At 42.7% G+C, this 16,887-nt stretch overlaps 1 protein-coding gene across 2 annotated transcripts in view; it reads right to left on the bottom strand.

Moving 5' to 3' along the window:
- CIT (citron rho-interacting serine/threonine kinase) overlaps nucleotides 1–16,887 on the bottom strand; it is a 138,280-nt gene that overhangs the window by 34,411 nt on the left and 86,982 nt on the right. For both annotated transcript variants that reach the window (XM_081113434.1, XM_081113435.1), the window contains exons 18-21: nucleotides 12,547–12,600; nucleotides 5,641–5,838; nucleotides 4,554–4,747; nucleotides 1,553–1,688 (exon numbers count right to left, since the gene is read on the bottom strand). In XM_081113434.1, the coding sequence (XP_080969560.1) occupies nucleotides 1,553–1,688; nucleotides 4,554–4,747; nucleotides 5,641–5,838; nucleotides 12,547–12,600 (582 nt within the window). The remainder of the gene's footprint in view (nucleotides 1–1,552; nucleotides 1,689–4,553; nucleotides 4,748–5,640; nucleotides 5,839–12,546; nucleotides 12,601–16,887) is intronic.

Raw genomic sequence — 16,887 nt, 5'->3', positions numbered from 1 at the left:
TTTTGGAAGTTTACCACACAAGTCCACGGTGGAGATAAGCCTTATGGAGGCCATTTCTGTAAGGATAGGAGTGATCTGTAAGGGATGGGTCATATATACAGCCATGACAAGTTCTAAGAGAACGGCCACTGAAGAATTTATTTATCTGACATGCTGTGGCTGAATGAAACAATAGTCATATGCTGAACACCTACTTCTTGCCCAAGATAATATCAGGGGCTTTGGGGGTAAAAGGACGGACACGCTCTCTCAAGGACATCACATCAAATCACAAAGGCAGGGAGTGGCCGTAACTAGACATGCACACAAAGAATGAGGCTGCTTGGTAATATGTTAATTTTGATAAGAGGTACGGAGAAGATAAATTCATATTGAATCAGTGGTCATCGAGAAAAGATGGTCTCAGGATGCCTGGTGTCTTAAAGGCTGAGTAGGACTTTGCTATAGAATATTTTAAGAATAGTCAAATAGAAAAAGAATTTCTTCAAATTAAACACAGAAGAGTTCACTTATCTCTAAATACCACATTTATTTTCATCATAGTTAAAAAAAAAAAAGTAAAGCCACTCGGGAATATTCCTGAGAGGCAAGCTCTAGCCTTGAATCTAATCATTTTATTTCTATAAAATTCTAGTAAGAAAATAATCATGATGTCCATAAAGATCTATGTTCATCACTGTTACTTAAAATAACAAAAAAAAATTGGAAGAAGCTCAAATTTCCAACACGAGTGGAAAGATTACAATGGGTACCTCCATGTAATTTCTGTTTTTAGAACTACATGTTCAAAAAATATTCTATAACTCAAGGAAAGTCCCTAGCTATATGATGTTTTTAAAAAGCTGCAAACTATTTCTATAGTAAGAACCTAAATTTGTAAATGTTTGTGCGTACACATCAACATGTCACACAAAGAAAAGACTACAAATTACAAATAGCTTTATCAATAAGATAGTGGTGATGAATGATCAGTCACTTTTTCCTTTATTTTCTGTGGTTTTTATATCTTCCATAATGACCCCAAATAATTCCTTTTGTAATCATGAAATAACCAAGAGTTATACAAAATACAAAACTCAGATGACTGTACATGGGTATGAAAGTGTATCTGTGAGGTATATATGAAATTTCTCTGATCTTCACTTTTGTTATCTGTAACACTGAAGCACCTATTCTAAATCTCTTTCAAGGATCTTAGATAAAAATCTCCAAAACACTGGTCTACGACTTTGTAAATATAACATTAAGTCCTTCTTAGAAAGCCTTCTAGAAATCAGGTGCCAGAAAACTACAGTTGTACGTCCACAACCAAAAGCTGGACCTCAGGGGCAGACAGGGAGATGCTAAGAAATCACTGGTGGATTGTGATGCTCCAGTACCTACCACACTCACCCACACAACTGCCAACCAAGGATGTCCTATGGTGACACCTACCTGTGGGGCTTTACTGGAATGGGTAAATGCCTGTTCATGAAATATGCTGACCATAGGTTGCATCTAAAAGAAGGAAATGAGGACGTTTTCCTAAAAGGCAGATGGGATGGACACCGACCTTGTCAGAGAGGCTCTCGGCTTTCAGCTTCTGCTCTTTGAGAGCCTGCTGCAGAGCGAGAATCTCGGCCTTGTGCTCCTTCACGGCCAGCTCGACCACCTGGCGCGACTCAGTGATCCGCTGGTCGGCTCTTGCTCTGCCGGGGAAACACAGGCCACTCTCAGAAGCGCTGTCATCATCGGTCTGGAGAAAGGAGGCTGGCCCACCTTTAGTCCTGACAAGCAACCCAACAGGCTGCAGGCTGGACAGATGCCCTACCCTCCAAACTATGCCTTGCTTCCTGACTTATTACAGAGCGAAAGTTTGACCCACTTTAGGCCTTGGGTAAAAATACTCTTAAAAAGTAAAGTTCCTGTGAGGAGCCGCTTGGAAAGGCTGAACAGGAAAGGGCACGCTTCCCAATGCAACTGGGCTGATGGGATGCGTCAACACTGCCACACCCTCCAGTGGGAGCAGAAATGGATCGAAGTCCCACTGAAGGACCACTGGGTGCAGAGGATCATGGGAGACCCCATTTGAGCAACCATTTCCTCTCCTTAACGTATATGCAAGATGCTGAGTGCTTTGTGTGCTCATCGGAAACCGAAACTTGAATCTGGTGAATGTATCTGTAAATAAGTTTAGAGAAAAGAAAAACTAGAAACAAACTGGAAAAGTCACTTCCCTTCCCATGCAGGTCTTAGGTTTTGCCTCTTCCACATCTGGGCGTATAGCAAGCTCCTCCACGGGCAATGCTCCCCTCCCCTGCTCCACGAACCCAACCTGCCTCAGCCTTCAAGGATAAACTCAAGGCCGTGTCCTCCAGAAAATCTCCCCCAACTTCTGCTCTCAGAAGTAACCTCTCCTTGCTCTGTACCCAAAGCACAAATGTATTTCTTTCCTGGCGCACCCCACTATTTTAGGTGATAAACATCTGAATGAATAGGTTATCTCCTCCATTAGACTCTTAGCCTCTTGAAGACAAAAATTAAGAATTAGACTTTACTCATCTCAGCATCCCACATAACACCAAATTGGGGGGGGGGGGGGAGGTTATAATTGCCCCCTGAAAATATAAATGAAATATCTACCTAAACACAGTCCATAATTATACCTCCCATGTGTGGCTGTGTATTTCCTAATGCTGAAGCCAGCCTCCAACCTCCAAAATTGTTTCTGAAGAACTCTAGAAACAGCTAGGGTAGGAGCTGGACTTGAGGGCAGGGGGAGGGGTCTGTGTGAATGCAACCAGAACATACCCTGAGGATTCGGGGGCCCAAGAGGGAAGCAAACCAGCAGCCCCTCACAATCAGCAAATACCCTGAGTGGGAGGATGTGCAAAAAGGGAATATTTCTCTTGAAATTTAATCTTTAGCCTCTAACCTTTTCTAGTTTAACTAACTGAGCATAGACTGTATGTAACATCAACACATTTAGTTGAGTCTCCTATGGTCAAGTAAACATAAAAAATACCAAAATGAGTCTGACTGAATGACAGATGTTTCTGTGTATAGTTGTCTTGCTTAAGAAGTATCACAGGAGCCGAAACCGGTTTGGCTCAGTGGATGGAGCGTCGGCCTGCGGACTGAAGGGTCCCAGGTTCGATTCCGGTCAGGGGCATGTACCTGGGTTGTGGGCACATCCCCAGTAGGAGATGTGCAGGAGGCGGCTGATCGATGTTCTCTCTCATCGATGTTTCTAACTCTCTGTCTCTTTACCTTCCTCTCTGTAAAAAATCAATAAAATATATTTAAAAAAAAAAAAAAAAGAAGTATCACAGGAAGGTAGTGTCGGAGGAAGGTGATATTAGGGAGGTTATGAAGGATAAATACGACTCAGCTGTGCAGACAGGAAGTCGTGGGGCTAGCTCTAGCCCATTTGATACCTTGGTGCGCACTGGAAAAAGACACCTATTTCAAGACCATTTATTTCCATCTGTTGGCAAACTGCTGTAATATAGCAATTTTGTTAGAGCAAAATACTTCCCTGCCATGAGTGGTGAGACTGTCCTCATAAATCTGCCACCCGGTGATGGTGATGTCTTCGATGTGAACGGCACGCCTAGAGCTATGCAGTACACAGCCTGCACTGCGTGGCCTGCAGGGGATTCTGTGCCAGGGTGATGGGACGGGGGGACGGGGGAACGGGGGGGTGGGGGGGGGGGCGAGACAAAGGTGAGAAAACAGAGGAAGAAGACTGCCTGGACTTACTATTTTTTTCCTCTGAAGAAAGAAAAAGAAAATTAAACTATTCTTGTAGAGCAGTTGTTCTCAACTGGGGGTGATTTTGCACCCTCAGGGGTCACTGGACAATGTCTGGCGACGTGTTTGGTTGTCACAACTTGAGGAGGGGCATCAAGTGGGCACAGACAAAGGAGGATGCTCACAGCAGAATGCACACGGCAGCTCCCATGACAAAGGGTTATCAGGCCACACTGAGAATAGGGCCAAGGCTGAGAAACCCCTGGGCAGAGGGAGACCAGCATCACTCACAACCAGGATTAAAATGGTGATGGCTGGCATGGCTCAGTGGTTGAGCATCGACCTATGAACCAGGAGGTCCTGGTTCGATTCCGGTCCAGGGCACATGCCTGGGTTGCAGGCTCAATCATTCTCTCTTATCAATGGATGTTTCTCTCTCTCTCTCAAATCATTAAGTATATATTTTAAATGGTGATGGTCTTGCTCCAATACAAGGCCACCAGGGTAGGGAACCGGAGGAAAGAGTTTCTGCAAAGAAAGCACTGAGACATGTGTCCTGCTCTGCCTTCTGGGTCTCTCCTCGGGGTATACGGACACCAACTGAGGCCACAGACTCCAAGTGACACTGACCACCGTTACAACTAGGGTGACCAGCCCATCCTGGTCTGCCCAAGGGTCTCACGGTTTCAGCGCTGAAAGTCTTTTGTCCCAGAAACTCCTCAGTCCTGGGAAAGCTGGACGATTGGTCACCCTGTTCACCACTCTCGGGTGATGCTGCTGTGGTCACCTGTCATCGGCTGTCTACAAACAGAGAGTCTCACCTGCTCTGCTTCTCAGTGTCCAGCATCCTCTGCAACTCTCGGACCCGGCACTCAAACTGGGACTTCTCGTCACCGAGGACGCTCCTCCATGCCTCCCACTGCCGCTCCTTTTCCAGCAGCTCGTCGTTCAGGGCCTCCAGGTCCATGACCTGTTCTTCCAGCATCGTGCAGGTGGTCTTCAGAGCCTCCATCGTCTGCAAATCAGTACCAAGTGAGCGTTTCCTGGATGTTACTTTTGTCAGATCAGTTTCAGAAAAGCACACATTTCTCACTACAGCCTGAAATACAGTCTATCTTTTTCTTCTACCGATCGAGGGGACTGGGCAAGAATTGATGAAGGGCTATTTCTGCCACCTCCTCTAGGCAGAAACCAAAGCAAGGCCAGGGGAGGAGACTGCAAAGGCTCACATTAGCCTCCTGGAGCAGTGTGTTTTATTTTTTTTAATTCTTATCTCTTTTTTCTATTGATTGATTTTAGAGTGAGAGAAAGGGAGAGGGTAGGGAAAAGAGAAAGAAACAGAGAGAGAAAGAGAGAGAGGCATCAATTTGTTGTTCCACATATACATGCATTCATTGGTTGATTCTTTTATGTGCCCTGACCAGGGATTGAACCTGTAACCTCAGGATGATGCTCTAACCCAGCCGTGGGCAAACTATGGCCCGCGGGCTGGATCCGGCCTGTTTGAAATGAATAAAACTAAAAAAAAAAAAAAAAGACCGTACCCTTTTATGTAATGATGTTTACTTTGAATTTATATTAGTTCACACAAACACTCCATCCATGCTTTTGTTCCGGCCCTCTGGCCCAGTTTAAGAACCCATTGTGGCCCTTGAGTCAAAAAGTTTGCCCACCCCTGCTCTAACCAATTGAACTACCTGGCCAGGGCTATTTTTAACTTAAAAAAATTAAACCAAAGAAGAACTACACACTTTTAGAAACCATTTTTAAAACCCTCAAGCCTTCAAAACACAGACATGATTATAACAAGAGCCCATTTCCTGGCCAGGCTCAGTCTGGGGGAGATGCGCCAGGCACTCACGCTGACCTGAGGGGACCAGGGGTCGCTGACACTGTTATTGTCCTTACCTGCTTCTGGCTGGTGAGTTGCATCTCTCTCTCCGAGATCTCGCGGCGGAGATGGTCCACCTCACTTCGCAGCTGAACTATCTCATCATTGGCGCCAGAAGCCTCATCGAGTTGTTTGGACAAGTAGAAGTTTTGGTTGTTAAGCTCAGCGTTGTCCTCCGTTAGCTGGTTTAGCTGCTCCTCCAGGTCTGTGATTACCTAAAAGATAAAAGCAATTGGTTACACACCACACAAGTAGATTTTAAATGAGAAACTGCTTCTAGAGCCGTGGGTTCCTGAAGCGGGGGACACTAGCGATCAATGAGCGGCTCCTGAGTTTGCCTCTCCAACGCCCAGAGTGGGCCCCAAGCTCCTGCGCCCGCCCACTGGGCACTAAGACACTCGCTGTGCTAGAAAGAGGAAAGTCTATCTCAGGGTTCACCTGGAAAACATGGCAAAAGCAAATCCACCAAAAGTGAAGGCCATACAGAAGGGGCCCCTTTAAATGAGATAAAGTTCATGGACAAAAATATAATGTGGAAAATGCAAATTGAGGAAAGAGGGATGAAGACCGGTCTCACAGTCAGCTAATTAAGCTAAAATGCCACGACACCTTCGATAGAAACTATAGTTTTACCAGGAGATAGTCTTAGAAAGCAAAATAAAGTTCTTATTGAGAAAGACCGAGTGAAGGACACTAAGAGTTATTCTAATAATATCTCAGGCAATATATTTAATTACATGCAACAAAGGAAAAATATCTTCAGGGAAGTTCAGAGTAATCCTGAAAACACAATATTGTACCATGGCGTCACTTTAACGGTTTTCATTATACAGTTCGCTATCGGAAAAATGGGAAGGCGTGTATATGAAATTGTCATTTTGTGAAAAGAGATTTAATCGGGTTTGGCTAAATTATTTCCCCGCTCAATGGCAGAATGACTTCAACTCCACTGCCTTTAGCTTTCCTGTTCTTTGCTGAGCTCAGTATCAGCACTTGCAGACCGCTTTAACACACAATACTTGAGAACTTTAAGGCCAATTTTCTTATAATAGTTGGAATGAGGTGCACAGGCAGCAAATTAAATTTTATGTAACAAAAAGATGTAAATTAAAAGGAAATGCCTTTAAGCCTATGCTTATTAATTGTTTCCAATTTTCAAACCAAGAGTAGAGTTACTTTATGAAATGTTAACACTGTTTCCATGACTAATTCCCTATTTTAACCACCTCTGATTAGCGTTTAAAAAATATCTTCCCGGGCACATGGAAATAAAGAGCATCAAGTAAGTACATTTGTTCAATGCAGCTCAGAAAGCACAGCTTTTCATTTTGTTAACCGAGCTGATGGATTTTTAATGTAGTAAGTGGTCTAGGAATTTTAATTTTAATATCAGAAGTCAAATTCCTAACGTACTGGTTTGAAGCACACTGTCAGCTACAAAAGGGGGAATAAAGGTTACCTGGTCAGGTTCTTAGCTGAGACTCCTTCCTCATGGGGGTGGGGATAGGGAAACACTGCACGCTTGCCATTCCTAGCAGGCAGCTATGCCTCATAGGGAGCCCTACACCACCCCCTCTGTGCCATGGCGAAAGCTCCTCAAACCATAGATAAATGAATAAACAATGCTTAATAGTTCAACTGGTCTCTTTCGGGTAGGTAGCAAGCCCCACTCCTTAAGATCGTTTTCAAAACAGACTGCAAATGTCCCCACTTAACTCTATGATGCTTCCTTCCGCCACTTTCCCAAAGGAAAGCAGAATTGAGGAAACTGGCCCGGAAGCTATGCAGTACAATGAACGCAGGAACCTGAGATAAGCAACGGTGGACTTTACTGGGTTGGCTTCTCCATCTGTGACTAGATAAATACTATCTTCACTACCCTTCTGCTTCTCTTGTTTTAATGTTTTGAATTTTCTTGCCTACCATTCCACTTTAATGTACCATGTAAAAATACTAGAGATAGCCCTAGCTGGTTTGGCTCAGTGAATAGCACGTTGGCCTGCGGACTGAAAGGTCCCAGGTTCAATTCTGGTCAAGGGCACATGCCAGGGTTGCAGGCTTGGTGCCCAGTAGGGGGCATATAAGAGGCAGCCGATTAATGATTCTCATCACTGATGTTTCTATCTCTCTCTCCCTCTCCCTTCCTCTCTGATAAAAATATATTTTAAAAAATACAAGGGATTAAAAATTAATGACCAAGATGATGCTTCATTATAAAGATTACAATGGTGCCTCTTGGGGAGCATGAACTACAGAAAATTTGTTCATGTAAGAATATACATGCTGCCAAAACAGTTTCCTTGCCATCTGAAGTCTTATTTAAGCCTTTGGATACCCACTTCCTTTTGAAATTTATGAAAAGAAAATGCAGTCTGTTATGAATCCATTTCTGCCACCTCTTCTCTTTCTCCCAAAATTAAATTACAAGTTGTTTCAGAAGAAACACTGGAAAGATGTCAATGACGTGCCAAGATCGTTACTCTCACTTCAACCGAAACGGGCCCTGGAGGAAGGGTGCTTCTGGTTCCCTGTTGTCCTCTGTTGTTTTGTTTGTTTGTTTTGGGGGGAGGGGCCATGTCTCCGATTCCTACTTACACAGTTTGTGATGCTGGTTCTAGAGCTGTCACTGTCTCTATGCTGCCGATGGCTAAGGGAAGGAGGTTGTGTTTGTGTGAAGCACCCAAACACTCATTAAAACATTTTAACTCGTTCAGACTTTTACATATTCTTTCTACCCAAGCCAGAACATGTGTAGCTTATGCCTCTGTTTCCAGTTGCTGGAGATGTGGTATTAAGTGTTACACACACACACACACACACACACACACACACACACACACTTGAGTTTGCAGATATTGAACTGACTTGAGACAAAGCAGTAAATTAATGGTCTCCATGGTTTAAAAATATATATATAATAATAGACTTTTATAATAATAGGCGATTTTGAACCAGGTAATACACAAGGAGAATTGCTGGGTCTACTTTGTGGCCTTTGGTTACTCTCTCCACACCAAGGGCAAATGATCTTTTTACTATGTTAGAGCCGGTTAATCTTTCATCGCTGAAGACAGAGGGTAAAAAAGATAAACTGAAAGCCGGACTCCATCTTAATGGCAAAAAAGACAAGGGAGACGGGGGCCAAGCGCCTTCTTGTGGACGGTTCTTGCAGATGAGACATGGTGGTGCAGCTCTAAGAGAAAACAGGATGTAAAAAATGCTGTTTGGAAAAAAAAATAAAAAATCTCTATTTGGGGTTATCTGTTGCTTTTCAAGGCTTTCATACAAAACTCGTGGTTCTGAGGAACAGATGCTAACATCTCGCACCTAGCGAGGAGCCCCCGGGGAAGGTTACCCAGTAAATGTCCGTAGCCTGTGAGAGGTGAAGACCCCGCCAGGTAGTGTGCACCAGGCTACAAAGACACAGGCCTGAAGTCCTATTTTAATGCCTAGTTTTCTCTTGAAGGCAGCTATTTGCATATTATTTATTTTTAATCTTATAGCTGACAGATTGATTCATAATTAAAACTGTGTCATATGTTTGCCCACCAACTCCCCTCCAAAACAGGCTTAGGTAGGATTCAAAGATCTATATTTTGAATCAAATCCTTTTTTGAAATCTCTTTGAAATATAGAAGCGGTCAGAGCTTGAAAATCTTACTTTTCATGGGCTTTTTAAAAGCTGCTAACTGGGAGCTTCTATCAATTGATTTAGTAATTCCCAACAGTAATAAAGACACTTCTAGTGGATGATCTCAAACCACACCAACAAGAAAGGAACATTTACTGAGGTGCCTTGAAAGCAGCCTTTGAACTTGGCAAAAGTATAATTGAGATAGACTATTGTTGCCAAATATTGTTCCATAAGGGGTGCCTTTCAAACTTTTCCAAGGAGCAGAACCCTTTTCTAAACAAAGGATTCACTTTTATGTCAGAGGTCCAATATCCTATATAATAAAAGCCTAATATGCTAAGTGTCTGGTCGTCTATTCAACCAATCAAAGCGTAATATGCTAATGATATGCTAAGGCTGCTCTACAGATCGCTATGATGTGCACTGGCCACCAGGGGGAAGACGCTCTGACTGGTAGATTAGCTTGCTGCTGGGGTCCAGCCACTCTGGACGGAGCTTGGGACTGAGCGAGACAGGCTGGACACGCCCTGGAGCCTCCCCTCCCCGGCTGGCCAACCTCCCGCATCACTCCCCAGCCCCGAACATGCACAGATGGGGTCCCACAGCCTGGCCCGTGCCCTCTTGCAATCTGGGACCCCTTGGGGGATGTCAGAGGGCAGGTTTTGGCCCGATCGCGCAGGCTGCGGGACCCCACTGGTGCATGAATCCATGCATTGGGCCTCTAGTAATAAAATAATGATAGTAACCAACAGTTTAGCACTTTCTATGGACCAGGCCCTATGCAAACACTTGGATGCATCATCTCATTAATTCTTGTAGGAACCCCATGGCTAGGTACTGTTACCAAATTTCTGATTCTATGACTCAGTATTCCCTAAGTGTTACGGTTTCTGTAATTTGGATATATACTGGAACTAAGCAGCTATCTTTCTTCTCTTGCCCAGGCTCCAAAGATCAGTTATTAAATAAATTATGTCTTACAATCCATGATGCATTGGAATCAAGGAGAGTGTTCACTCCATTTACAGGCAAAGAAACAGAGACTTGGGAGATAACACCCCATAGGCTCCCAAGAGGCCAATTCAGAACTGGAGCCTGGTCTGCCTAACATCAGAGAGCCAGTGTGGACCCTCAGCGGCCACTGCTGTGGGTGGGACCCCTCCATCCACCTGCGAGGCCCCCAGAGCTTCTCCACGGAATGCCGGGGGGAAGGAAAGGAAGGATTACAGGTCAGTGTTGCAGGAAAAAAGCACATCTGAGGAATAAAGAGAGTCTGAAAGTTACATAAGTTAAGAAAGTAACCAAATTCATTCTACATATCGCCATATTCTATTAAAAACTGTATTTCCAATTTTAAAAATGTGGGGGAGAGTGGATGACAAAGGAGCACAAGGGAACTTCTGAGGATGATGGATATGTTCATGATTTTCAGTGTCGTGCTGGTTTCATAGGTGTACACACACTTCAAAATTCATCAGGGGATTGTATGCCAGTTACACCTCAATAAAAGTATTAAAAATTTTATTTTAATCTTTATGCCAAAAGACTAAAAATGAAGAAAGGAAACCTGCAGATGAAGGATTACTGATGTACACACTGAAAATATATCCAAGTTTTATTTTAGGAAAATATAGTAATCTAATAATATCACAGCCATAAAAAGACCTATATTTTATTCAGTGATCATTTGAATATGTACGTAATGTAAGCAAATAACTCTTGTGTAAAATAACAAACCAAGACAAAAAGAAACTAAAAAAGAGAACAGGCCCAGATGCGTCTATTCTTTGACGAAGGGAGGGAGAATGGAGGAAATCAGCAGACATTTCTAAGGTGGGTCCACCCTGGTCCTGCCATCGGCACCAGAAAATAACCAAGAGCCATCTGCCAGGTGCCTACTAGAGTCAAACTAAAGGCACGTCGCGTGACCTAGCTATTCCGCTCTTGGGTATATGCTCATCAGAAATAAGTGCTTATAGCCACCAAAGGACGTGAACAAGAATGTTCTCTAACAGCTTTAACCACAGCAAAAACAACACAAATTTCCACCCGCAGGAGAATAGGTAAACTCACTTCAGTTCTAGTCATATACTGGATACACCACACCATAATGAAAAAGAACAAATTTTTGACAGATACAACATGGATGAACCACACGGACAACTTAAGTAAAAAAAAAAAAAAAATTTAAATGCTAAACTCAAAAGACCTTCATTTAAATGAAGCTCAAAAATAGGCAAAATTGATCTATGATATCAGAGATCAGAATAGTGGTTACCCTTGGGGAAAAGGATGCTGATGAGAATATGAGGAAGCCTTCTGGGGGCTGAAAATGCTCTGTATCTTAATCTATGTTGTGGCTACGTAGATTGTCTATACATGTAAAACTGTTATAGACTTTATATTCTTTTCTGTATGCATTTTATACCTAAACTAAGGGGGAAAGAATCAGGATCTAATGCCCCACTATTGGTAAGGAGGGAAGAAAGAGTTCATAAGAAAATAAAACACGTATGGGGGCGGGGAGGGGGTGCGCATTCTGGAAATTCACAGATGCGAATAATGCAAATGGAGACAAGCTCACCTAGGACTGACTAGGAGGTGATAGCAATGAAAGGACCAAACGAAAGGCAGGGGACCATGGGTAAGATAACACCCCTCTCTTCTGAAAGAGGCCTATTTCCAGCCTTCCTTTTCAGCAAAAATAGACTTTGCATTGCCACTGACCGACCCTATTACATAATCTGTGAATGATGCTTATCTGTGCATAGGATTTATTTTTCTCAATATAAACATCTTCCAGAGTCCTAGATTTTAAATTTGCATGGAAGGAAGCCAGATTTTACCTGTTAGGAAGTTAAAATTTCTAGATGTTTCCTCTGCAGAGGCAGCAGCTTACAGAAGACTCTTCGCACACATAACTGCCCCTGCACAATCTCTGGCCTGAGCTAGCCTGGGCATCTTCCACACTGGAGAAGGAGGGGCAGATGCTCGGGACTTTTGTGGCAGCGACTGAAACCTATTAGTGGTTGTGCGGTGAGAATTACTTGGACCGCTCCAGCTATCCTCCCTCCAGCATGAAGAATGGCTTTATATATTTAAAACAGGCAGACACCCGAGAAACTGAAGTGATCTGGGGCTCAGAAATGCCAAATTGGTTTGACAGCATTAACTGCTTTGAGCTGAGAGTCTGTATCAAAAATTAGTCACTGACATCACGAAGAGATGTTCTCTTTTTCGTCTTGGATTTAATGTTATGCTATTTTAATCATCTTTGGTTAATACTCACAGTACAGCTGTTACGAAGGGCATCAAATTTGCGCTGGATTTCATCTCTATGTGCCTAAAAGGTAAGAAGTTGATTATAAATTTTCCATAGGGAGGAATACAATTGTACACACTACGGGTCAAATAAAGAGAACAGCAATTGCCTAGAAAGCCAAGAATGTTGATGCAGCAGCTTCTGCATCTGTTTTTCAAAGGATTAAGTCATCCCCAACATCAGAAACAAAAGTTACAGGAACACATGATGCTGCGTTAATAACAATTAACTATTTTTTTAATTTTAATTTATTTTTCAATTACAGTTGACATACAACAATGAACTACTCAGACCACACATGCCCACCCTTTACAAATATATTTGAACATTCACATTAATGCCTAGGGATGAGTGGACAAAAAAAACTAATAAAGGGTGAAGTCTTTACTCTCCTTCATTTGCTTGTTCCCCGGCCTTAACCTTTCCCTCTTCTCGCTACTTGACCCTCCCCAACCAAGCCTATTCCCAAGAGAGACAAAAAACACACAGACACACATACAGGACAACAGCCAGGACAAAGTAGGAACTTTTTTTTTTTTTATCAAAAGCTGCTGAGACTCAGAAACCCCATAGTGATCTTGAAATAAATAGAGAGGCAGAACTGCTTCGTTCAGTTGACAAGGATTTTTTGAGTGCATACTACATGCTAGACACTGTGATAAGAGAGAGCGTGTAGGGCTGACAACTTCATTCTGGTGAGGGGAGCTAGAACATAAATAAGTACATGATTACAAAGTGTGGCAAATGCTATAAAGGAAACAGAAAAAAAGGGAACCAGGGGGTTAGGAAGGAGCTCACTTAGATGGGTGGTCACAGAGGCTTCCCTAAAGAGGTGACATTTAAACCAAAACCTGCTGGGTGAGGAGGAACCAGCCACGCAAAGAACAGGAAAAGGCAAATAGAACAGTGCGTGCCAAAACCCTGAGGCAAGAAGGGTTTAGTGCACTTGATGAACAAAAAAAGACCCGAGTGGCTACAGCAGAGTTTTTTCAACTTCAAGCTATACTCCAATGGTGAGCATAAGTGGGATTTTCTGGTTTGTTTTAACCAATGAAATGGAACAAAACAGGACAGAATATAAAAAACATCACATGGTACCTTTTCTACAACAGTAAGCCCTGTTGTAGAAAATTTGTCTGAGATAGCATAATTCATCCAATTTAAGTTGCTATCAAGTTGTAAGACTATCACAATTTTATGTAATATTTAAAAAGAGAAAGTACTATCAACTAAACCAAGACATGTTTATGTATATACTAGAGGTCCAGTGCACGAAATTCGTGTACTTGGGGGTGGGGGGGGTCCCTCAGCCCGGCCTGTGCCCTCTCGCAGTCTAGGAGCCCTCAGGGGATGTTCAACTGATGGCTTAGGCTCGCTCCCCACAGGAGCGCACTGGCTCAGGGCTTCTGGCTGAGCTGTGCTCCCCTTGGGAGCTAACTGACCACCAGGGGGCAGCTCCTGCATTTGGTGTCTGCCCCTGGTGGTCAGTGCGTGTCATAGCGACCGGTCATTCTGCCGTTCAGTCGATTTGCGTATTAGCCTTTTATTATATAGGATGATTATATAATCATATAAGCTATGATTGTAAGATGCAATCCCAATTTTTGGTACCTTAAGTTCAGTGAAACACACTATTACAATACAAGGTAAAATGTATTCTTCGGTGGGTTGTAGCCAAATGATTTTTGAAAACCACCTGGCTCAAGCACAGACAAGGAAAATGTGGTTTAAGATGATGGTAGAGAGGCAGGCAGGGACCAAGAATCTTTTCTTTTTTTAAAATATACATTTTTTATTGATTTTTACAGAGAGGAAGGGAGAGGGATAGAGAGTTAGAAACATCAATGAGAGAGAAACATCGATTCAGCTGCCTCCTGCACACTCCCTGCTAGGAATGTGGCCGCAACCAAGGTATATGCCCTTGACCTGAATCGAACCTGGGACCCTTCAGTCTGCAGGCCGACGCTCCATCCACTGAGCCAGGGCAGGACCAAGAATCTTGAAGGCCCAGAAAAGTGTTTGGATTTCATTCAAATTGCAATTAATTGAAAGCCAATGATGTTTTAAGAAGCAGACTTACATGATATGATTGTCATTGTGTGGACGCCACAGGAAGAATAGATCAAAACAGGACAAAGGTAGAAAGGAGCAGGGAAACCACTGTCATTCAAGGAAGAGAGGATGGTGGCAAAGACAAAGAAAAGTGAATGGAACTGCTACCTCTTTTGGAAGCACATGCAATAAGACCTGCTCATGAACATGGGGGCCAAGGGAAAGGAGGAGTCAAATCCTTACAGCTTTTTGATTTGAGAGCTAAAGTGGATTATGGCATTGTTTGCTTTGCTCAGAAAGCCCAAAGGCAAAAGTAGTCCTTCTCTTAAATTTAAAAAAAAAAGGAAAGGAAAGAAATTAGCCCTGGCCAGTGCTAAGTGGTTAGAGCACCGGCCCTCGGACTGGAGGGTCGTGGGTTCAAATCCCAGTCAAGGCATGTACCTAGGTTCAGGCTTGATCCTGACAGGTATCAATAGATGTGTAAGAATACTTGCCGAAACCGGTTTGGCTCAGTGGATAGAGCGCCGACCTGCGGACTGGAAGGTCCCGGGTTCGATTCTGGTCAAGGGCATGTACCTGGGTTGCGGGCACATCCCCAGTGGGGGATGTGCAGGAGGCAGCTGATCGGTGTTTCTCTCTCATCGATGTTTCTGACTCTCTGTCTCTCTCCCTTCCTCTCTGTAAAAAATCAATAAAATATATTTTTTTTTAAAAAAAAAAGAATACTATTTATCCAAAGTAGGAACGTAGCTCTCTACACTGCTGTTGAAGTCTCATCTGTGAGCAAGCAGAGTCTGGCCCCAAAGACCATCCAATCCCCGAGTGCATTTCATGACCACCGAGGACTCTTCCTAAAAGGAGAATAAGGCCCACAGATTAATAAACTCTAGAGCAAGAGTGAGCAAATTTTTTCTTTAAAGGACCAGACAGTAAATATTTTTGGCTTCGAGGGCCATTCAGTCACTGTTAAAAATACTCAACTCCGCCCTCATGACACAAGAGCAGCCATACTCAATATGTAAAAAAATGGGCATGGCTATGTGTCAATAAAACTTTATTGACAGAAAACAGGAGGCAGACTGAATTTGACTCACTGGTTATAGCTTGCCTAACCCTGCTCTAAATGACTATTTGGTATGAAATCTCTCAAAGACAGCAACAAGAAGCTGAGGGTTGCCAAAACCGGTTTGGCTCAGTGGATAGAGCGTCGGCCTGCGGACTGAAGGGCCCCAGGTTCGATTCCGGTCAGGGGCATGTACGTTGGTTGCGGGCACATCCCCAGTGGGGAGTGTGCAGGAGGCAGCTGGTCGATGTTTCTCTCTCATCGATGTTTCTAACTCTCTATCTCTCTCCCTTCCTCTCTGTAAAAAATCAATAAAAATATATTTAAAAAAAAAAAAAAAAAAGAAGCTGAGGGTAGAGTTGATTCCTTCAAAGCCTAAACAATGATCCCTGGCCTAGACTTAGGGATAGATGACCTATTCCACCTTCTTACTAATAGCAAAGTTTCTCATCCCACACCATTAAAAACTTGTTTAACTGCCCCCACTTGTAGTTTGAAATGTCAATCACTAATACTGTTTCATTTTCTTTGAAATTTTCCATCACCAAGACCCTTGGATCATTTTGGCACATCAAATGGCAATCCTCTTTGAGGATATAATGTAATGAATTACCATCGTTATGGCTTTTGATTTATTATTGACTATGAACTATAAACCCAAAATGTAGAACCAATCCTGTGTGACTGCTAGAAATACTATAAGAAATTTAATAATTATTGGGCTGATCTGGGTTAAAAAATTGTCAAGAAACATGTTTTATGTTTTTTTGAAATAAGTTATAAACCAACTATACAAAAAAGCAAAAGGTCGCATAATAGTATATATAAGGATAGTGAAATACATAAGACAAGGTAAAATGTATTTGGATTCTCTCAATGAAATAACTGAGTGTTAATAAGATATTAGGTATTACAGGGAATAGGTATTCTTACAAATTATTGAGGACCCCAAAGAGCTTTTGTTGATGTGGGTTACATCTATCTATATTTATATTAGAAATTAAAACTGAGATCTTTTTCAAATATTTGTATTTTATTTCTTTTTAAATAACAATAACATTGCTTTTGTACCATCAGTGTGTTAACCCAATAAAAAATGCCAAATGACATCTTAGTATTACTGTGAAAACAATCTGACCTTGGGGACCATTAGGCATCCACAGACCTACTTTGAGAACCACAGAGCTAGGGGT

Source organism: Myotis nattereri (genome assembly GCF_964212035.1).
Source record: "Myotis nattereri genome assembly, chromosome: 19".
Taxonomy (NCBI): Eukaryota; Metazoa; Chordata; class Mammalia; order Chiroptera; family Vespertilionidae; genus Myotis; species Myotis nattereri.
This window is presented reverse-complemented; position numbering and strand designations above follow the sequence as displayed.